Source organism: Dasypus novemcinctus, chromosome 28 (assembly GCF_030445035.2).
Source record: "Dasypus novemcinctus isolate mDasNov1 chromosome 28, mDasNov1.1.hap2, whole genome shotgun sequence".
NCBI classification, from domain to species: domain Eukaryota; kingdom Metazoa; phylum Chordata; class Mammalia; order Cingulata; family Dasypodidae; genus Dasypus; species Dasypus novemcinctus.
Window position 1 is genome coordinate 36,154,139 of NC_080700.1, and position 22,880 is coordinate 36,177,018.

At 44.5% G+C, this 22,880-nt stretch overlaps 1 protein-coding gene across 1 annotated transcript in view; it reads left to right on the top strand.

Moving 5' to 3' along the window:
• Window positions 1-22,880, top strand: part of CCDC170 (coiled-coil domain containing 170) — a 90,152-nt gene that overhangs the window by 29,878 nt on the left and 37,394 nt on the right. The window contains exons 4-6 of the mRNA XM_004460380.5: window positions 531-675; window positions 3,474-3,659; window positions 21,877-22,194. Coding sequence (XP_004460437.2) covers window positions 531-675; window positions 3,474-3,659; window positions 21,877-22,194 — 649 coding nt within the window. The remainder of the gene's footprint in view (window positions 1-530; window positions 676-3,473; window positions 3,660-21,876; window positions 22,195-22,880) is intronic.

Sequence of the window (22,880 nt, forward strand, 5' to 3'; positions counted from 1 at the left end):
GAGTGCCCGCTTCCCATACAAGGTCCAGGGTTCAATCCCCGGTACCTCCTAAAAACAAAACAGTGAACAATAAACAATGCCTGGCCCTCCAGCACACACGGAGCAGCCCTTGCCTTTCTCCCCAGCAGGCCCCAGCAGGCCATCGGGTCAGAGGTCCTGTGCAACCTAAAAGGCCACGTGCAGTCTTGCAGCCCATCTGCCCCCGACGTGGGCCCACGCTGAGCGCCGCAGCCCCTGCGAGGTCAAGGGCGGGAGACATAGGCTCTGTCTTCCTTCCTGTCCTTCTAAGATGCCCCCAGGATTTCCTTACATTTCTGCAAATTGTAGGTGCCTGGGTATTGCTTCCACTCTCCTCCTCCTTCCCTCCCGGGGCTCGTGTACCGGTGACTTTGCTCGGTGTCGGGGAAACTGCCGCGTCGACCGTGGCAGTTGGTCCTTTCCCCCCCGAGAGCTGAGGCTCTGAACTTGGCCTCATATTCTCTTCCACCGTGTTGCTAATCCTCACTCATCGTTTGTGGTTTGCCCCATAGAAAGTGCTTGAAGGACAACGAGGAGACCAGGAATCACGCCTCCAGGAGCTGCAGGAAGCAGGAGCAGTTTCTGGTGCAGCTCTGCGACTGCTTGCATCTGGAGAGGAAGACCGACACGGCGTGGGATGAAGAGATCCTTCTCAAGGTGCCCGAATGCTGATTAGGGACACTATCAACAGAGTGGGCGCAAGGACAGGGACACGGAGGGAAGGGCGTTGGCCGCGGCCGAGGGTGGCTGGAGGATGTGTAGCCCATCGCTGCTCTGAGCCTCAATTCCAGAAGACTCTCTAGCATTACTGGGGGTGACTTCTCCAGAAAGCCTTGCTTCTTGTCTAAGGTATACAGAGGTGGTCAAACACAGTTGCTTGTGCATTTTAAGAGTGCATTTCAGGGATTGCTTTTTCCTTTTAGTTACAGAGAGAAACACCAAAACGAAAAACAAAATTGCAAAACAACTCCCGCGGTGTGTCATTCTGGGGATTCCTTTTGAGTGTAAGAATAAGATTAGTTCCAAAGAACTTTTTAATTTTGCACCAAGAACCAAAGCATACAACACCTGCTTCAACGGTAGGTTGCCAGCAAGATGGAAAGGAACGACATCAGTTAATTACACCAGTTATAAATAACTCACTTGGTCCATACGGATGATCAGGGCACCCGGAAGGGTTTGCCTGTCCCCCTCTCCCCCCCATATCGATGGTCACTTCCGAACCTTTGTGTCCTCAGTTCCTGACATATTCCAACACAGCCGTTCCTAAAAGTTTCCAGGAGTTCTCTCTGAAAGCTGCAAGACAATTGCAGGCTCACTCCAGGAGGGGCCCCTCTTCCCTGGGGGATTTTGACAGCTCTGACCCCGACTGCCACCTCCTCTGTCCTGTCCTCCAAGACGACAGGAGCGGGGCTGCAGAAGCCGCTGCCCCTCTAACTTGGGGGAGGAAGTGGGCATTGAGACACTTCTTTCGTGACGCCCTTTCATACTCCAGGGGCTCATCTGGGGGTTGGTCCGAGGACCCCCGAGGTTTCGCACCCCGTCTTCTGAGCAGGCTGAGAGTGGGCAGGCTCCCTCGGGGTCCTCTGAAAAGGGGAACGAGGAGACGGAACCCCGCCGCTCCTCCCGCTGGCCTGTCCTGATGGGCGCAGGTGGACAGCCACTCCCAAGGGACCAGGGGAGGAAGGAGCCCTTCCCGAGACATCCATTGAGCGCCTACTGTTTGCCGGGCAGTGTTCTGGAGGCTGGGGATCCAGAACGAACGAGGCAAGACCAAACCTGTGCTCCCCTGGAGCCTTCATCTTCGTGGGGTGAAGACGGTGAGGAGACATTCCAGCGAGTGAGAGGGGCGGTGAGGAAGAGGAGGAGGAGACGTGAGCGGGGAGAGGCGTGGCCCGCTGGCTGGCTCGGGTGGACTGGCCAGGGGCACCTGCGGAGGTGGGGTGTCTGAAGGAAGCTGAGTGAGCAGGCGAACAGTCAGGAAGAGCTGAAGGAGCCAGGAACGGCGCACCGTGGTGGCAGAATTCTGAGGCTGAAAGCTATGCCCACCGCACAGGGAGACCCCAAACCCGGTCAGGTCACGTGCGGTTGCAAGTCTTCCTAAAGACTCTCCACGGAGCCACAGAGTGAGCTGCATTTCCTGAGCTCAGCCTGTCTGGTTGTACTTGTCCTCTTTATATATCCTTTTTTTTTTGAGGTTCCGGGGCCGGGATTTGAACTTGGGACCTCGTTTGTGGGAAGCCGGCGCTCAACCACTGAGCTGCATGGGCTCCCGAGTTGGTTTTCCTCATTTGTCTGCTTGTTTGTTTTTGTTTTTAGGAGGCACCGGGAACCGAACCCTGGGCCTCTTGTGTGGGAAGCAGGGGCTCAACTGCTTGAGCCACATCCGCTCCCCTATAAACCCTATAAATGGAATACGTGCTCCCAGTAAACAACTCATTCAAGACACGAAGGTGCAACGTAGAGAAGAAAAAGCCCTCCTAATCCCAGGCCCTAAAGATAGCCACAATCTGACGTACACGCTTCAGGACTTTCCCCTGTGCTTATGTTAATTAGAATATATATCATTTCAACGGGGTGTCTGCCTTCCTCTCTACAGTTCCTCCAGTGCTAGGCTGCTGTGCACGTAGTGGATGCGGCCGTGTGGAACTCCCTTGCTTTTCTGCCTCTCCTCAGGAATTGTGGCCCCTGTAGAGCATGGTTTAACTGCCATGGCTTGCTGGCAATTGTTCTGTCCTGAAGCTTTTGGCTCAAGGTCCATGGCCCTTGCCTCGTGGCCACCTTTTGAGTAATTTACATTTTAATTTTTCTCTCTTTATTTTTTTTTTTAAATGTTACATTAAAAAATAATATAAGAGGTCTCCCTATACTCTTATCGCCTTCACCCCACTCCTCCCACATCAATAAACTCTTTCATCCTTGTGGGACATACATTGCATTTGGTGAATACATTTTGGAGCACTGCTGCACCACATGGATAGTGGTTTACACTGTAGTTTACACTCTCCCCCTGTCCACCCAGGGGGCCATGGCAGGACATACAATGTCCAGCATCTGTCCCTGCAGTGCCACCGAGGACAACTCCTGAAAATGCCCCCACATCACATCTCTGCTTCCCTCTCCCTACCCTCGGCAGCTACCGTGGCCACTTTCTCCATGTCAGTGCTACAATTTCTTCCATGACTAGTCACAATAGTTCCATACTAGAATACCAGTAAGTCCACTCTAATCCATACTCTGTTCCTCTAGCCTGTGGACCCTGGGATGGTTGTGTGGGTCTGCACAGAACAGCCTTTGAAGCTGCCTCTGAAAACTTGTTCCTGGGAGTTCCCCTGGGGTGGTCTCTCTGCTGTTTTAGTCTCATGCAGTGATCGCAGCCGGGGCTGAGAGCTGCGCAGGGCAGGTGGTCTGAAATGGCTAATTCTTGAGGATAGCTCTACCTGCTTCCGTTCCAGCTTAGAGAGCTGTGCGAGGAAAACGCCTTCCGGAAAGGCCAAGCAGTTGCTCTTGAAGAGACCATAAACGTCCATGAGATGGAGGCAAAAGCCAGCAGAGAGACGATCAGGAGGCTGGCTTCGGAAGTGACCAGGGAGCAGAAAACAGCTGCCTCCTGCCTGGAAGAGAAGGCCCAGCTGAGCCAGGTACGGCCTGGGAAGTGTGTGGGTGCATCTGCGAGCGGGTTTATGAAGCAGAAATTGAACAGCGGATAGAGGGTGAGCTCGCTGGAATTATCGACCCCCGTTTGCGAAGGCGGGCTCCCAGCAGGGGGCTGGCATGGCAGGGGGTGCGGTGACCTGGCTGGGCATGAGGTCACTTTTTTCCCTAAAAAAACCAAGAAAGACAAAACACTTGAAAGTAAAGAATTGTAGAGAATACGTCCTACTTTAGTTAAATTACAAGGGTTTTAAAAAACATAAATTCTTTTTTTAAACAAATATTTAATATATCCACAAGACAGACAATTCTAAATGTATGCAAGGGTGGGAAGTCCTCTCCGCAGTCCTCTCTTCCTGCACCCAGCTGTCCTCCTCAGAGGCAAACTCAGTTAACAATTTTTTTAAAATTGTTTTTTAATTGTCTTTTCTTTAAAGATACATAGATCACACAAAATGTTACATTAAAAAATATGAGGTTCCCATATGTCCCACCCCCCACTTCCCCCACTCCTCCCACGTCAACAACCTCTGTCATCATTGTGACACATTCATTGCATTTGGTGAATACATCTTGGAGCACTGCTGCACTGCATGGGTTATAGTTTACATTGTAGTTTACACTCTCCCCCAGTCCATTCAGTGGGTTATGGCAGGATATATCATGTCCAGTATCTGTCCCTACAATGTCATTTAGGACAACTCCAAGTCCCCAGAATGCCCCCACATCACATCTATTCTTCCCTCTCCCTGCCCTCAGCAACTCCCGCGGCCACTGTCTCTACATCCATGATAGTTTCTTCCATTGCTAGAGTCACAATAGTTCTATAGTAGAATACCAGTAAGTCTGCTCTGATTCATATTTTATTCCTCCATCCTGTGGACCCTGGGATGGTGATGGCCTCTCCACTTCTAAATTGAGAGGGGGTTTAGATCCCACATGGTTGATGGATAGGATTCTCCTGCTTGCAGTTGTATGCACTCTTGGTTCCCTGGTGTGGGGGTTGACCATCTTCACCTCCCTGTTAGCTGACCTGGGTAAGTCCAGTGAACCAGATGGTAGGAGTTGCAAGACTACTGAGGCTCAGAGCCCAGAGCTGGCACATGGGTAGTCCAGAGATTCAAGTCTCCTGAGCATACACCAACCCCAGTGCCAACCACAGGTACAGTAAAAGTGACAGAAGAGGCATGTGTAGAAAGGTCACATCTGAGTGTCAGCAATTTCTTATACCCTTTTCTAGAAGCAGTCTGTCCACATATATGCACATGTGTGATCTTTTTATTTCTTTATAACACCATGGTAACATACTCTACACACTATATTTTCTCTTTTTAAGTATTTTTAACGCAGATGGTAACATATCTACACATAAACATATACTCTGCACATAAATAAGACCACTATATATAATTTATTTTTATTTTTTTATTTTTGTCTTTATTTATTTTTTTAATGTTACATTAAAAAAATGAGGTCCCCATATATCCCCCATCCCCCTCACCAAACTTCTCCCCCCATAACAACAACCTTCTCCATCATCATGAGACATTCATTGCATTTGGTAAATATATCTCTGAGCACATGGTCAATGGTCCACACCATAGCCCACACTCTCCCAGAGTCCACCCAGTGGGCCATGGGAAGACATACAATGTCCGGTAACTATCCCTGCAGCATCACCCAGGACAACTCCAACCCCCGAAAATGTGCCCACATCACATCTCTTCCTCCCACTCCTTATGCCCAGCAGCCACCATGGCCACTTTCTCCACACCAATGCCACATTTTCTTCAATTACTACTAATCATAATAGTTCATGAATAGAATATCAGTAAGTCCACTCTAATCCGTACTCTATTCCTCCATCCTGTGGACCTTAGAATGGTTGCATCCATTCCACATCTATATCAAGAGGGGGCTTAGATTCCACATGGATGCTGAATGCAGTTCTCCTGCTTTCAGTTGTAGGCACTCTTGGCTCCCTGGTGTGGTGGTTGACCTTCTTTACCTCCATGTTAGCTGAGTGGGGTAAGTCCAATAAAGCAGAGTGTAGGAGATGCCAGTCTGTTGAGGCTCAGAGCCTGGCTATCACATGGTCAGTCCAGAGATTCAGGTCCCCTGGGTATACACTAAAGCCCAGCACCAACTACAGTTCCGATAAAAGTAACAGGAGAGGCTTGTGAACAAAGATCACATCTGAGTCCAGCTCCATCACACAGAAACACAAACTCCAAAGTAGAGCCAACTGACATGGCACTGAACTCCATCTGCCATGACCATAGAACCTGTGGGTCTCTGTAGCCCTCACAAGAACCAATACCTGGGGTTGTATCTACTTTATCTGTCTCTGGGACTCTGCTGAGGTGTGCATAAGGGCATCCCCTCTGATAACCTCCTGGCTCCTTTTGGAGACTCATAGCCATATAAACTCATTTGTCCTTTCCATTTCCCCCTTTTATTCAGGTCAAAAAGCATTTTTAACTCCTGGTACTATATGTAGACTGAGATATTCTGCTGGTCCGAGTTGACACTTTTATTCAAGGTCATTTTCTAGTTACATCATCAGCTGGTTCTTGGTAGTAATCTCTCAGCACCAGGGAGGCTCATCCCCGGGAGTCATGTCCCACACTGGGTGGAAGGCAACACATTTACATGCTGAGTTTGGCTTCGAGACTGGCCACATTTGAGCAACACAGAGGCTCTCAGGAGGTAACTCTTAGGCACCCTGCAGCTCTAGGTCTTGTTCTTATTTCAGGTGCACAGGCTTACAAGTATATGTCATTTGTCTTGTGTGAAAATAAATCAGTAAGACAAAGTCCTGAAGTAGTCTTGCCAGGTACAAAAAGATGTGTTGCAATTTTGAGAGGTCTTGCCAAAGGGAAATGCCTTTTAATCTAAAATTTTATTTACTCAATGGTGTGCTTGGTCTTTTCAAATTAGCTGGATTCCATTCCAATACAAGAGTGTATCCTGTGTGTTTTTAAAACACAATGTATTTCTTAATAATTACATGTTTTAACTTTTGTAACAATGAAACAAATTATGGGATTAAACATAGTGATCAGTGCCCAAAAGCAAAAACGAGCTGGGGCCATCCGTTAATGAATTTGTATGTAGGAGAAAATTAAATGAGAGTGGTAACGGAGATGGGAGTTTATGATGGTGTGATAGCTGACACTGAAAAAGAGAGTTCCAGAGGGTGAAGGGCCAGTGGCATCCCCAGGCAGGTGGCAGTGCTCGTGAATCGGCTCCTTGTGGAAACATCTTTGGAGGTTTACTGCCAAGCTGGGGAGGGCTGGGAAGTTGGGGCATAAGATGATCCACAGTAATGATAATAATTCATACTTCCCCTCAATTCCCTGCGTATTTTCTGCATGATTTTTTTCTGTAAACGTACAACCCCTCTAAAAATCACAAGACAAAACTAAACATCTTTCTTACCACTGGCTTTCTTCCCCTGACACATTAATTTTGTTGAGAGAGCAAAGACTTTGGGGTCAGAAAGATTTGTATTTAAACACATCCAAATAATATGGATGTTGTGATGTATTTACAGAACCATTTGAAAATATGTGGCAGACATTGTATGTATTGCCTCAGACTACTTCAGCATCTGTATCCTAAGAATAAGGGCATTACTGTTTATAACCACAACAGCATTATCACACCTAAAAATGAACAGTAATGCCGTAATAGTATCTGTGATGGTTTTAAAGTCCACAAATTCTTTGATTCTCCTCCTGAGAGCATATTAATACTTAGGAATTTAATTCTCCTCCCCTTGGGTGTGAGCTGGGCTTTGTGGTTTACTTCTAGGGAATGGAATGGAATGGAATGGAGTGGAGTGGAGTGGAGTGGAGTGGAATGGGATGGAGTGGAGTGGAGTGGAATGGAGTGGAATGGAATGGAATGGAATGGAATGGAGTGGAGTGGAGTGGAGTGGGATGGGATGGAGTGGAGTGGAGTGGAATGGAATGGAATGGAATGGAATGGAATGGAATGGAATGGAATGGAATGGAATAGAATAGAATAGAATAGAATAGAATAGAATAGAATAGAATAGAATAGAATAGAATAGAATAGAATGGAAGTAATGGGATGGTGCTTTTGAGATTAGGTTATAAAAAGACTGCAGCTTCCATCTTTTTTCGTTTGTTTTTTGAAGATTTGTTTTTTTATTTAGTCCTCTCCCCTTTTCCCCCACCCCCCTAGTTGTCTGCTCTCTGTGTCCATTTGCTGTGTGTTTTTCTGTGTCTGCTTGTATTCTTGTCACCGGCACCCAGAATCTGTGTTTCTTTTAGTTGCATCATCTTGCTGTGTCAGCTGTCCGTGTATGCGGCACCACTACCAGGCAGGTTGCACTTTTTTTTGCATGGGGCAATTCTCCTTACGGGGTGCACTCCTTGCGCTTGGGGCTCCCCTATGCAGGGGACACCCCTGCGTGGCAGGGCACTCCTTGCACTCATCAGCACTGCACGTGGGCCAGCTCACCACATGGGTCAGGAGGCCCTGGATTTGAACCCTGGACCTCCCATGTGGTAGGCGGACGCTCTATCCACTTCCCTGCAGCTTCCATCTTAAGTGCCCTCTCTACTCTCTTGGATCACTTGCTCTTGAAGGAAGTCAGTTGCTCTGTTGTGAGCCCTGGGAGAAGCATGCCAGCTCCCACGTTGTGAGGACATGTAGGCAAGCTGTTGCAAGGTCTGTGTGGTAAGGAACATATTAGCAACCACACGAAGGAACTTGGAAACAAGTTCTCCTTCAGTCAAGCTGAGATGACTGCAGCCCCAGCCAACAGCTTGAATGTAATTATGAGACCCTTCGCCAGAACCACCCAGCTAAGTCATGCCCAGATTTATGACACCTAGAAACTGTGAGATAAAAAGTGTTGTTTTAAGTCACTAAACTTGGGGAAATTAGTTACACAACAATAGATAACTAATACATCATCTAATATCACTCCACATTCAACTTTCCCCCCTTGATTAAAAAAATATTTTTTTGTAGAGGTTTTCTTCCACCAATCATGATCCTGTCTAGGCTCATTTGTTGCATTTGCTGAATCTGAGTTTTTTTTTAGTTTGGTAGTTTTTTTTAAAAAATAGCTTTGATTTTTAAAAAAATCCAAAATCATATAACTAATTAAAAAATTAATTAATGTTTTAATTGTATTTTTTTTGCAGATACATCACAAAAAATCTTACATTAAAAAATATAAGAGGTTGGGAGCTTTGAATTTTTTTTTTTTAGATTTATTATTTATTTATTTCTCTACCCTTTCCCCCCACCCCAGTTGTCTGTTCTCTGTTTCCATTTGCGGTGTTGTGTGTTCTTCTGTGTCCGCTTGTATTCTTGTCAGCAGCACTGGGAATCTGTGTTTCTTTTGGTTGTATCATCTTACTGTGTCAGCTCTCCGTGTGTACTGCCATTCCTGGGCAGGCTGCACTTTCTTTGCATGGGGCAGCTCTCCTTCTGGGGCACACTCCTTGCATATGTGGGGGACACCCCTGTGTGGCACGGCACTCCTTGCACACATTAACACTGTGGGTGGGCCAACTCACCACACAGGTCAAGGAGGCCCTGGGTTTGAACCCTGGACCTCCCATGTAGTAGGCAGACACTCTATCAGTTGAGGCGAATCCACTTCCCAGCATTGACTTGTTGAAGAGTTCAGTTCAGTGGCCTTGTTTCCTCATGGTGCTGTTTAAATTGTTTATAACCTGTAAACTTAAAGTTGGGTCGAGAGGCTGGATTACATTCAGGTTAAACCTCTTGAGCAAGAATATTTCCAGGGTAAGTTGCATACATCATATTACATCATATTACAAGGTAAATAATTTTGCCCCATTGTTGGTGATACTAAGATTCACTGCCAATCTCTTTAAAGGTATATATATATTTTCTGCAGTTAAATAAGTTATCAGTGTGGTGATAATTAGCAGGTGATTCCCATTCCCCCAAAACTTTTTACCAAGTGATATTAACATCTGTCAATTTTTGCTTTGATTAACTATTTTATCAAGGGTGGCAAAATAGTAATAATCTAATTGTATCATTCTGTCTACTTCTTATCTAGTATGTTTCTTTTTCTTTCCCTTTCTCTTCAAGCCTATTGGCACATGGATTTTTATTTATTTACTGTGTTGTAATGAGTTTTTCTTTTTTGATGCTTGAAACTCCCAAATTTGGTCTCTGCGCCCCTATAATATGACTCATTAGTCTTTCAACACTTCCTTGCTTTCCTGGGCACAGTTGTTAACTTTCAGGCCACAGAACTGAAATCAGTTAATTCTTTAAGGAGCTTTTTTTCTTTTCACTGAGAAATGGTTCTTAGAGACTAAAACTTGGGTTCTAGATGTCCTCACTGCTATTGGGGTGTCACCTTTTTCAGGCCTTTCAAGTGGACAGGTTGAGAGATATTTTTAAGTCATAAATTGATAATTATATTTTATATTAAATGTTATACTTTAGGGCTTTATTAATATCTTTTGCTATTTTGTGTAAGTGTCTTTTGGATCCTAAAAATATTTCACTCATTTATCTTTCATATACATACAATTTTTTAGTGTCTTTTGGACCCTAATAACAATATATTTACTAATTTGATTTATTTTACAATATGTATACAATTATTTTTTAAATTGCACTATCGATATTTTATCTGAATGAGGCTTAGAACACCTATTTTTTTTACATTAATACTCTCATCAATCATTAGTATAATAGTCCTCATTTACTGAGTACTTACCATTAGTACTATCTTTGTGCGAAGGGCTCAGAGAAGTTATGTACTTTGTTCAAGTTGACACCGCTTATTAAGTGGCAAAGCTGGGATTTGAACCAAGGTCTTTGTTTTACTATGCCTTCACTAATAGTCCCCTTTATATATATATATGTATTTTTTTTGAAGATTTATTTTTTTTAAAATTTCTCTCCCCTTCCCTGCCCCTCCCCGCCCCCCAAGTTGTCTGCTCTCTGTGTCTATTCGCTGTGTGTTCTTCTGTGTCCACCTGCTTTCTTGTCAGCGGTACCTGGAATCTGTGTCTCTTTTTGTTGCGTCATCTTGCTGTGTCAGCTCTCTGTGTGTGCGGCGCCACTCCTGGGCAGGCTGCACTCCTGGGTGGGGCGTACTCCTTCCGCGTGGGGCTCCCGTACACGGGGGACACCCCTGCGTGGCACGGCACTCCTTGTGCGCATCAGCACTGCGCATGGGCCAGCTCCACACGGGTCAAGGAGGCCCGGGGTTTGAACCTTGGACCTCCCATGTGGCAGGCGGATGCCCTATCTGTTGAACCAAATCTCCTTCCCATCCCTTTTTTATATATATTCACAGCTATATCCTATGTAGAAGTCTGATGTCAGAAATTATTAATTATCAGTTAGCAGAACAATAATAACTGGCTATGCACATTTCCTCAGTGAATGAATAACTTTTGATTTAGTAATAAATAGTAGTTATTAAATTATCAAGGCTAGAAAATTAGGAAGAATTCCATTTCTTTATAAAAGTGCATCTCTGGAGGTAGCAGTAGGAAATGAGTATGAAATTGTGTTGTAATTGCACATTTTCTTTTAAGATTTATTGTTTATTTATTTCTATCCCCTCCCTCCCCCTCCCCATTGTCTGTTCTCTGTGTCCATTCGCTATGTGTTATTCTGTGTCCACTTGCATTCTTGTCATTGGCACCAGGAATCTGTGTATCTTTTTTGTTGCATCATCTTGCTGTGTCAGGTCTCCGTGTGTGCGGCACCACTCCTGGGCAGGATGTGCTTTTTTTTTTTTTCCTCTGGGGCAGCTCTCTTTACAGAGCACATTCCTAGCCCATGGGGCTCCCCTACATGAGGGACAACCCCTGTGTGGCACGGCACCCCTTGCACACATCAGCACTGCGCATGGGCCAGCTCACCACATGGGCCAGGAGACCCTGGGTTTGAACCCTGGACCTCCCATGTGGTAGGCAGATGCTCTATCAGTTGAGCCAAATCCGCTTCCTGTAATTGCACATTTTAAAAGAACAAAACTTAATCCTTTTCTTATATAAGTTCCTCTACTTGTAAATGACTGATGAAATGTTGACCAGGCTTTGGAAACACATTCATTTTGGTGTGAAGTCTCTGCCCAAATAATAAAAATGGTAAAAAAAGTAAGAAATAAAATAAAATATGGGCAATAAAAACCTTGAGGCCTTTAATAAAGTGCTCATTCATAGCATTCTGGCTCCAAAGATTTACTACTGAAAATACTGTCAAGTGGTTTTACTGACACATTAATTACAACGCCTTCAAAAGCTCTGTTTTTGAAGTTGGAAACTTACTTTAGCAGTGAAATCCAGGCTGATTTCAGAGATAAAGAGTCTCCAGGTTTTTTCTACCAAAACCAACCTTTCTGAGTTTTCAGTAATTGACAACGTACTTCATGAAAATTTCACGAATAACAATCCAAGCACTTTATTACACGCATGGTAAAGCATATTACTTGAGAATCTTCAGTAGTTCATATTGGAGTTTATTTTTTTAAAAACTATTCAAGATTGGTATTTTTCCCTTGGATGTTTTGAAATAACAAGAAGTTGGGCAAAGCGGCCCCTTCACTTACAAAAGCCTCGCCCACACCTTTCCTGCAGAATATAGACGTTGAAGGCAGTGCATCAGAAATTAAACTCGCAAGGTGGATGTCAAACAGCTTCTTTCCCTTCCCAGTTGTGTTAGTCAGCCAAAGGGGTGCTGACGTAAGGACCAGAAACCTGTTGGCTTTTATAAAGGGTATTTATTTGGGGTAGAAGCTTACATTCACAAGGGCCGAAAGAGTCCAACTCATCCAACGTCTGTTGCCAGGTGATGAAGCAAGATGGTAGCTGGTCCCTGCCTGGGCTTTCTCTCCCTCTTGGCACAGGGTTCGTGTCTTCCTCAGCCTTCTAGATCAGCTGCAGACTCTCAGGCCAATGACTTAGCTCTTCCTGCAGCCTTAGCTGTTCGCGTCTTCTCCTTTCTGTCAAACGACAAAGTCCTTTCCTCTGGCATCTACGGAGCTCTCTCTCTTCCTGAATCTTCCTGCATGGGTGTCCACCTACCAAGTGGGTCGGGACTCAGCCTGAGCTATGCCTTACTTCCCTGATGAAACCAAAAGCCCTAAATTGGTTTTATCAAGTAAACTTAAATCCTCTGAATTTAAGACAAAAGGTATCACATCCAGAGAAATAGATTAGTTGACACACCTCATCTTTCTCCTTTTGGGATTCATGTATAATCTCAAACTGCCACACCAGTGTTCATCCTTTTAAAAATCCCAGTAAGTGGAATTAAAGCTAGAAAATCAGAGTGATTTTGAGTCGGGCAGGCCTGGGTTTGAAGGGCGTGCCTTCTGCTCTCTTGGTTTATTATCCTGCAGCAGAGTACGCAAGAAGGAGAGCCCAAGAATGAACAGAGTTCGAGTATAGGTTCCTGAATGAGGCTGCTTGGGATTTTCTCATTTTCTCATCTGGCTGTGGGAGGCTAGGCATGTGAATTTACCTCTTTGGACTCCAGTTTCTCATCATGAAATGGGAAAATACTGTAAGTATCTGTCTTTTACAATCACGGTTAGAATTAAATAATATACATGAAGTGCTCAGTGGGGCACATAATCGATGCTCAATGTATTGACTTCTGCAATTATTTTCCTTTACCTAGAGTATAAGATGGATAATGAACAAGCATAAGATTACTTTTAAGAGCGCCGGCATCGGGAAACAGTTTGTGGAAGTGAGAAACGATACTTGATGAGGGTCAATGACGAAACGCATTACAAAAGTTTACAGTTCTAGAATCGAAATGTTCAAAGCGATCCCAAGGCCGTTCAGAACCTAGACCATCCAACTTTCTATGCAAAACCGGAGACTTGCTAATGTCCAGCCTGTCCTTGAACTCACGTCCAGCCTGTCCTTGAACTCCAGAGGGCACTGCTCACGCCTGTCCAAGGCGGTTCGTTGCATCATTGGGCAGCACCAATTGCTGAGCTGTTTTCAGCGTATCAAGTTCGTATCGGGACTCCTGCCACTCCACGTCCTCATCGCGCTCCTGTCTCAGGAAACGCCCTGGAACAATCTTAAACTCCTGTCCTTAGAGCCACCTTTCCAGCATCTGAAGTTATCCACCCCGGCTTTCTAAGTCTATTCTTCTGGCTGAATGGCTCCAGGTCTTTCAAATGTTTCTCACTCTAACCTTTACCCTCACTGTCTCTGAGGTTGGGGAAGTTCTAGTCTCTGGGGTGAGGAATTAAAATTAAAATAAATACTGTGGGAAGCAGATGTGGCTCAACCAGTTGGGCCCCTGCCTAACACATGGGAGGTCCCGGGTTCAGGTCCCAGTGCCTTCTGGAGAAGGGGAGCAAACAATGAGCAGACAGAGGAGAGAACCATCTGGGAAGGGATAAATTAAAAATAATACAAAAAGAACATCTGCTCATGTTATAAAAATTTCAAATGGTTTACAAGGCTCCAAAATAAACTCTAAAACTCACTTTCCTTCCACTTCTTACTCCTGGCCTCACTCTCACCCAGTAACCTGTGTTAATTGCTCCTGTTTTGCTCTTCTTCTAATAATTACCATTACGACGTCAAAGTAATACATTTGTATTCCCGATTCATCACTTTTAAGTAATATTTTAGATGTTGTGCTGTGAAATACAAGGAATTAAATGCCACCGCCTTTTTAAAAAAGGAAACTTTTATTTATATTTAGTGTATGCTGAAGTTATTCCCGAGCCATACATCTTTGTTTCTTCAGTTTCTTCTGGGATATCTTTTTCTTCTGTGCAACCTCCTCTTCTGGCTGAGGAACGATTTGTTCTTTGTCAGTTAAGGACCATCTCAATGTGGTGGGGGAGCCCATGACTGGTTAATCTGACTTTGAGCCCTGTAAGTTTGCCATCCCATCTTGGGCTCTTGTTCACCTGGATGTGCTCCTAAATCCTGAAGGTCATCATTGCTTTCTGCATTCGTAAGCACGTGTGACAAACACGCAGCCCTCTTTCTGGGCCACTGACCATGCGTCCAGCCCCACTGTTTGGCCAGGGCTTGCCTCTGATATGCCACCATTGAAACATGGAGTGCCACACGTTGCTTCCGGAAAGTGGCATCTTCCAGATACTTGGTGGCTTTTCCAACGTGCATACCCTTGATGACCTGGGCAGTTTTTCAGGTGTTCTTAAATTCAACACAAAGATTTGAACCCCTTGATTTGCATGATTTTGTATGCCTCCTCCTTTTTATCCCTCCTCTTTACTTCCCACATTTAATTGTATTATTGTTTTCACATTGTCAAGGTTTATAACATTCACATTCTGTTCTATAACTGTAACTTCATGCTTTGTCATTGTTAACTCTAAAAATTTAAAATCAACCGAAGGCAACATTTAAAGTAATATGATCATATAAATATTCTTTATTCTGTGTCTAATCTCAGCGTGTGATGCTGCACCCATTCCATTTTGCCAATGTCCTTAAAATGGCCCAGTGGGAACAGTCCACGGTCCCCCCTGGCACCGTCTGACATGTCCTTGGCAGGGATTTGGAGTCCCTTTGTGAAGACAAGGAACATTGGCCCCTTGGGCAGCTGAATTCACTGTCATCTTACACTGAGTTGGTCAAGGACTGAGAATTTGAAGCCTAAGCTGAATTCTAAGTGTTTTCCATGGTTGACAATTCCATTGGGATAGCTCAGGTTTGGGGAAAGTCTTCCTACTGTTTCTCTGCAGCTTCCAGTCCATTAGATCATGGACCTGAACAGAACATGCCCAACCCTCCTTCCACACAGCAGCCTTTCAATTACTTGAGGACACCTAAAGATAAATGCTCCATTTCCCCTCCAACGTTTCCTCTTAGAATGTGGTTTCAAGGCTTTCGCCATTCCCATTCCTATGCTCTAAATGTATTCTAGTACATTGTTTTACGAATTATGTGAGGGGCAGGATCCGCTTTCCTTTATTTCTAATCCAGTGATGACAGCATTTTGTAAGACAGAGTTAAAATTAACTAAAAGAAAAACCAATTAAAAAAGGCCTATGAAATGCAAGTCCAGACTTTAAGTATTAGATGATGCAGGCATAAAATTAAATTTCAGTAAAGATAGTCATAATAAACATAGGAGAAAGAGGAGAATTACATAAACCACACACATTCTTCTTTGACAGAATGTGTGTGGGAAGGAGATTAATATGGAGAATCACGATGATTCTTTTTGTGGTTCTGCAATCATATCTAAATAAAATCTTAGCACTAAAATTCCCTGTATTCAAGTTCTATCTGCACACTTTGAACAAACACTACTTTTTCAATATTGAAAGCTTTATTGTGGCAATGACTTTGCTTCTTGCTTGTTAACATATTGTAGGAGTTTGATATAATTGATGAATTCCAAAAAGAAATATTGGATTATGCTTGTAATCTAATCTGTACCTGGGCATGATTGAGTTATGATTAGGGCGTGGAGTCCCCACCCTTTGGTGGATGGGGACTCACAGATAAAAGGCATGGCGAAGAACAGAGTTGGGGATTTCTGATGTTGGAGTTTGATGCTGAAGACCCAGGAAGTCAGCACCCAGAGGAAAGAGAAGACAGCACTTGGAAGGAAGGAACCTTGAACCCAGAGAAAAGCAAGCCCCAGGAATATAGGAACCCAGGAAGCCTGAACCCTCGTAGCCATCGGCAGCCATCTTGCTCCAACACATGGAAATAGACTTTGGTGAGGGAAGTAACTTATGCTTTATGGCCTGGTATCTGTAAGCTCCTACCCCAAATAAATACCGTTTATAAAAACTGACCAGTTTCTGGTATTTTGCATCAGCACCCCCTTGGCTGACTAATACACAAATCATCTAGATTGAATTGAACACATGGTTCAATGCAGGTGATAATGTATATTAAACTCTGTTTTGCTTTTAAAACACTTGTAGCAGAAAAACCAGCCTCACAGAGGTTTGTTGAGTCTAGAAGAGATTTTAAAGCAATTTTAGCAAGCTCAAGATATTTATTTGTAACTTCTGCACAAAATGAAACAAACGTATTTTTCAAAATCCATCTTCAATTACTTTATCAGCAGACAGTTCTATCAATTTATTCTGTAAAAGTATAGTTACATTTAAACTCTTGTTTGATGCAAGAAATAGACTCTGGATTTTATGCATTTTTGCTTTTGGATCATAGTTGGCAAACTAACCTTAAAAATTCTCATGTTGTAATGTACTCTTTCTATGTATAGCAAATAGGCAGTTCATGCCCCATGCCACTTACCTCATGGGTTCAATAAAACATGAATTGCTCCATACTTGGTTCAAAAATAGAGTCTACTGTTGCATCAATATTGCATCAAGGTCAAATTGCTATAGGATTGACTAAACTCTTACCCTTAATTTTTGAACTCATCTTGTTGCTACAAGGAACAAAGAATTGCAGAGTTGGCACCAGTAGGTAAATCATATTTTGAATAGTACTGTTCTAGCAGATTTTTAACCATTTTAAAGTTTGATTCCCAGAACTGCATTCTAAACTCCAGGCTTGGTCTGTTTCAGAGCGAATAGAGCAGGACTCACCTCCCTCATTCTAGATACTTTATTTTTCACGAAAGCACCCTTTCTTGGTGTGTGTTTTCATATCACTGTTGACTCATGTAGCCATTTATTTTTTATTTTTATTTTTTAAAGATTTATTTCTATTTATTTAATTCCCCTCCCCTCCCTCGGTTGTCTGTTTTTCTGTGTCTTTTTGCTGCGTCTTGTTTCTATGTCCGCTTCTGTTGTCGTCAGCGGCACGGGAAGTGTGGGCGGCGCCATTCCTCGGCAGGCTGCTCCCTCCTTCGCCCTGGGCGGCTCTCCTTATGGGTGCACTCCTTGCGCGTGGGGCTCCCCTACGCGGGGGACACCCCTGTGTAGCACGGCACTCCTTGTGCGCATCAGCACTGCGCATGGGCCAGCTCCCCACGGGTCAAGGAGTCCCGGGGCTTGAACCGCGGACCTCCCATGTGGTAGACAGACGCCCTAGCCACTGGGCCAAAGTCCGTTTCCCTCATGTAGCCCTTTAAATGGACCAAAACCCCTGCATATTTTCCTACTTTCTTTGTTTGATCACATCTTCCTTCCATTTCTGCTCTCTAGCTCTCCAGCTCCCTTCTCTAGAGATGAACCACCTTAACGGTTCCTTGTCTGCATTTCTAGAGCTGCTTTCTTTCTATTTAGGTACGAGTGGTTCTCTACTAGACTCACTGTTCAGCATCCTGCTTTCTCCAAGATAAAAATTGAAAATCAATCGAAGGCAACATTTAAAGTAATATGATCATATAAATATTCTTTATTCTGTGTCTAATCTCAGTGTGTGATGGTGAACCCATTCCATTTTGCCAATGTCCTTAAAATGGCCCAGTGGGAACTGTCCACGGTCCCCAGCGCGGTCTGACGTGTCCTTGGCAGGGATTTGGAGTCCCTTTGTGAAGACAAGCAACGTTGGCCCTTGGGCAGCTGAATTCACTGTCATCTTACATTGAGTTGGTCAAGGACTGAGAATTTGAAACCTAACCTGAATTCTAAGTGTTGTTCATTTTGGAAACTCCTCTGTATTGGTGGATTAAAAAATCTCCCTCATCTCTCTTGAAGACTGCCTAGTATTTAGTGATGTGGACGTCTCCTATTTGTTTAATCAGTTCCACATTAAGGCATAGCCCTGCGGTGCCTGATCTTTTGTTATTATAATTGAGTCACTTTGCACATACCTCATTTTCCATAGTTAGCCATCTCTTCTATAGAAAGATCCTTTAAGTGTAATTTCAGGGTCAAAGGATGTAGGCATGCTCAATTTTATGTAGGTATTTATGCCAAGATTAGACTTATTCACACTTCCACCAGATCGGGGTGAGCCTGCCTGTTTGAGGAACTTCTGAGCTTACCTGTTCATCTCAACTGCAGGAAGTAGAGGTAACCAACTGAGTTTGAGTTTCCTAAAATTTGCCCAGGGCCAGATGAATTAAGCTTAAGCCAGACTTTCTCTACGCTGCATATAACCTGATGTATTTTTGAATGGCAATTTGATCTCATACACATCCAAATCCATGTAGCAGCAACACTGTAATAGCCCTCTATTGTGTTTTACAAACACAGAGCTTTGACTGGGTTGAAATCATGCATGTCATTGGGAAGCTCATTGAAAGCCTGCAATTACAATAACAATTGTAACTCCCTCATCAATATTTCTGTGAAAATTCCGAAGAGGTCATTCTTCATTGGTTACATCCCTTGGGCTGAATATCATGCTTTGTTCGTTAAAATAAAAATTCCGAGCGAGCCCAGACCCTGTCCTCGTTTGCAGATGGGATTTCGCTGTGGAGGTCAGCCTGAGTCCTGCTTGTTGTTTTGCTCTCTGTGTCAGTGTGGCCTGACAGCAGCCCCGGGTCCTGGCCGCAGGCACCAGTGTCACGGTGCTTTGCCCCGGGCACTTCAGGGTCTCCTTGACGTAGCTATGCGTCCAGGTCGGTGCCCTGAGGTCTCATGACACCTGTTTCCAGCAGAGAAGTCCCTTGTCCCCGAATCCTGTAGCGTTTGACCAGGGCACTGGGGAGCGCGGTTCCCAGAGCACGGCTGGCTTGCAAGTCCCACATTTTAGACGAGAAACAATCATGTCTGGGAGTAGAAGTGTTCACAAAGGAAATATGACCCAGTTGTCATTGGGACCGCTGTATCCAATGACCGGGACCTAATATTCTAATTTTTACCGGATGTGAGTGTTAGTGGTAGGTGAAATAAAAGGGGTGGGGGGAGCTTTGGGTTAGTTAGAGGCTGTTGTTTTGTGCCTTGTCCCTAAGACAGTTCAATGGCAGGATAAGACTCTAAGGATGGCTGAAAAATTTTTAATTTGCTTATCAGTTGCCTCATACAAGCTGCCAGTGGATTCGTCTACTCTCAACTGGCAGGAAGTCCATAATACTCAAGCACCTGATACATTTCTGAGTATCTTGGGGGCCTTCTGTAAATATTTGTTTAAAAAGTGTGACTCTAGTGAATGTGAAAACTTCCCTCTTTTGCATTAGGGTTTTTCTTTCCATATCAAAATGATCATATAATATTCTATATGGTTTTTTGGCATCTAGGCTGAGCAGGATTGTTTTTCATTCCTGCACCATCTAATTTATGACCACAATTTTCTAACCACACTCTACGTTGTGGTTTCTGAGTGAAAAATGGGCCCAGTTTATTAGCACCGAGCCTGATACTGGTTCCTATAATCGAGCGGCTATTGTATCACTATCTGAAATGCTGTATTTGTGATAAAGTGTCCTTGACTCTTTACCTTCATAAGCGCTTTCATTTAATTAGCAGCAGCAGCAGCAGCGGGAGGACTAGTTTAGGAAGGGGAAAGCAGCTGTTCCTAAGACTTTGAAAACTAGGCACTTTACAAAATGGGTTCTCTAATTAGTTCAGTTGTTACAGCTCCTGGAAAGGGCAGGCTTCTCTACCTACCCATCCACTCTAGACCTTTTCTTTCAAATGATTCCTGAGACCTCCTGGATTTTAAAAAAACAAATCGCCGTAAGAAAAAGAATGTAAGATATTCTCTTTTCCATAAAAAAGTTGGCACTGGGATTTTAGCTAACGTTTTTCCTGTCTGTTGGTAGAGGTGAATTCCTTTTAAAGCCCAGTTCTGATGCAAAGGGGTGATTTAATTTAAATACATTTAAATTAAATTAAATTTTACTTATTCCCCATCCCCCGATGCTTGCTTGCTGTCTGCTCTCTGTGTCCATTCGCTGCACGTTCTTCTGCGTCTGCTTGTCGCCCTTTGTTGCATCATCTTGCTGTGCCAGCTCTCTGCGGGCGTGGGCCGTCAGCTCTCCATGGGTGCGGGCGAGCCTGCCTTCACAAGGAGGCCCCGGGACACGAACCCAGGGCCTCCCGTATGGCAGACGGGAGCCCAGTTGGTTGAGCCACAGCCGCTTGCTGGCTATTGCATTTAAATTAGCAGCCTGAGATATTATCAGCTGTTGGGATGTAGAGTCTGGTGCTCAAAGATATCATGTCTCTTTTTAGTACTTTTACCTTCCAACCTACTATTTTTAATTAGCCCCTCCCCTGCCCCCCGAGTTAACTAGGCAACAATATATTAGCAGTTGTGGTTTATCAACTGCTTACTCCTACTTGATGTAAATTCGTGTATTTTGGAACTCAGTGTCAACAAGTGACTTTTGAAAAGGTGAATTTTAAAGATATCCTTTTTGTGCTTTCAGACTGTTCTAGATTATGGTAAATAGAAGTAGGTGTACAGTTAACTTTCCCTGTATCCTTCATTATTTTTTCTGAACCTAATCATACATGTTGTATTCTTTGAAATTTTTCTTTTCAGGATGGCTTTTTATCTCGCTCTACCTTTTTTTTTTTAAGGAGGTACCGGGGATTGAACATAGGACCTCGTACATGGGAAGCAGGTGCTCAACCCCTGAGCTTCATCTGCTCCCCAGTGAAAGTTTTTTTTTCTTTTTTCATTTTCTTGTTTTTAGGAGGCACCAGGGAATGAATCCAGGACCTCGTACATGGGAAGCAGGTGCTCAACCACTCAAGCTGTATCCACTCCCCCCTCCTACCAAATGACTATTTATTTCTGTTTTCTTTCTCCGGGTTCTATCTCTATGAGCATTGTCTTTATGAATCAAGGGCATAAAAGCTCAATGATATTGGAAGAAATAACTGGTTCTCTTTTGGGCAGTGCTATTCTATTTTTAAAATAGAATTATGGAAGTATCTTTATTCAAGAATTTATAGTGTCTGGTTAGGGCTGTGAGGATTTACTGTTCATTCACAATTGATTTCTATATATGCAGCTTGGGAACAGAGAATTCTGTAAAAATCAATCTATATTTGGACTGAACCTGCTAGTATGTTACCCAGTGATTTGTCTTTATTGACTCTTTCCAGAAGTCCACGTGTCACTTATGTGTCAATATTTTCTTTTCGCCAGATTTTGTATCCCCTCTCTTTTTTGAGATACCTAAGTTTTCCAGACATAACTTTTGCAATTTAATAACCTTAGGAAGAGAACATAGGGAGCCTAGAGTTAAAAATGCAGTAAGAAATTTAACCTTAAGTGTGTGAAGTCCTTGGCAGGCAAGGAAAAGGAATTGCTATAGCAAATGCAGACGTGCCTCCCTGGCTGCGAATCTTCTTGCGCTCACTTTCTGTAATCATTTTAGGACTTGTTCACTGCTGTCGAGGCCAAAGAAACTCTTGAAAGGGAAGTTAAGGTCCTGGAAGAAAGGCTGCTGGCTGGCCAGAGGGTCTGGGATGCTCAGCAGCAGGAGCTGAGGCACCTGAAGACCAGCTTTTCGGAGCTGGAGCGGAGTCACCGGGCCAGCCTGCAGGAAGCCGTGGTCTCGCAGAGCCAGTACTCGTCCTTCAGGGAGAAGGTCGCTGCCCTCCTGCCAGGCAGCCTGAGCCTGATCGGGTCCCCAGAGGACACCATTTTGGAGAAGATTCGAGAACTGGGCAGCCAGGAAGAGAGCAGGAAAAGGGTGAGTGGGGCTGCTTCTGAGCCACTTAAAAACCATCACACCTTATGAATGTGTGCGAGCGCCGTGCATGACCTACCTGAATTGGTCAAAGGCAGGATTTCGGTGTGGTTTGATTCCATTCTGGGCAGTTAATCCACACGGTGGGGCTGGACCCCAAATCCTGCCTCTGCAGCTTCCTCGCAGGATGACCTGGGGCAGGTCCTGAGCATTGGTATCTTAGGGAGACCATAACGTAAACCTGATGGCTTGAAACAACAGACACTCACTGTCTCCCGGTTCTGGAGGCTGGAAGTCAGCATCAAGGTAGCAGCAACGCTCCGCTGTGGTCCGCAGTGTCCCGGGGGTGGCTTGCCGGCAAGCCCCGGCTCCGTCACGTGGCCATCTCTCTCCCTGGCTCCTCCTGTGTTCAGGTTTCCTCCTCGTAGGACTCCAGCCCTGTTGGACAAGGCTCATGCTGATTCAGTCCAGCCTCACCTTGACTAATAACATCTTTAAAGATCCCACTTCAAATAAGATCACAGCCATATGACCAGGGGTTAGCTGTGAACATACTTTTTTTTTGGTGTTACCGGGGATTGAACACGGGACCTTGTAAGTGGGAAGCAGGCGCTCAACCACTTGAGCCACATCTGCTCCCCATTGAAACTACTTTTGGGGGGGGACACAATCCAACCCATATGCTGAGC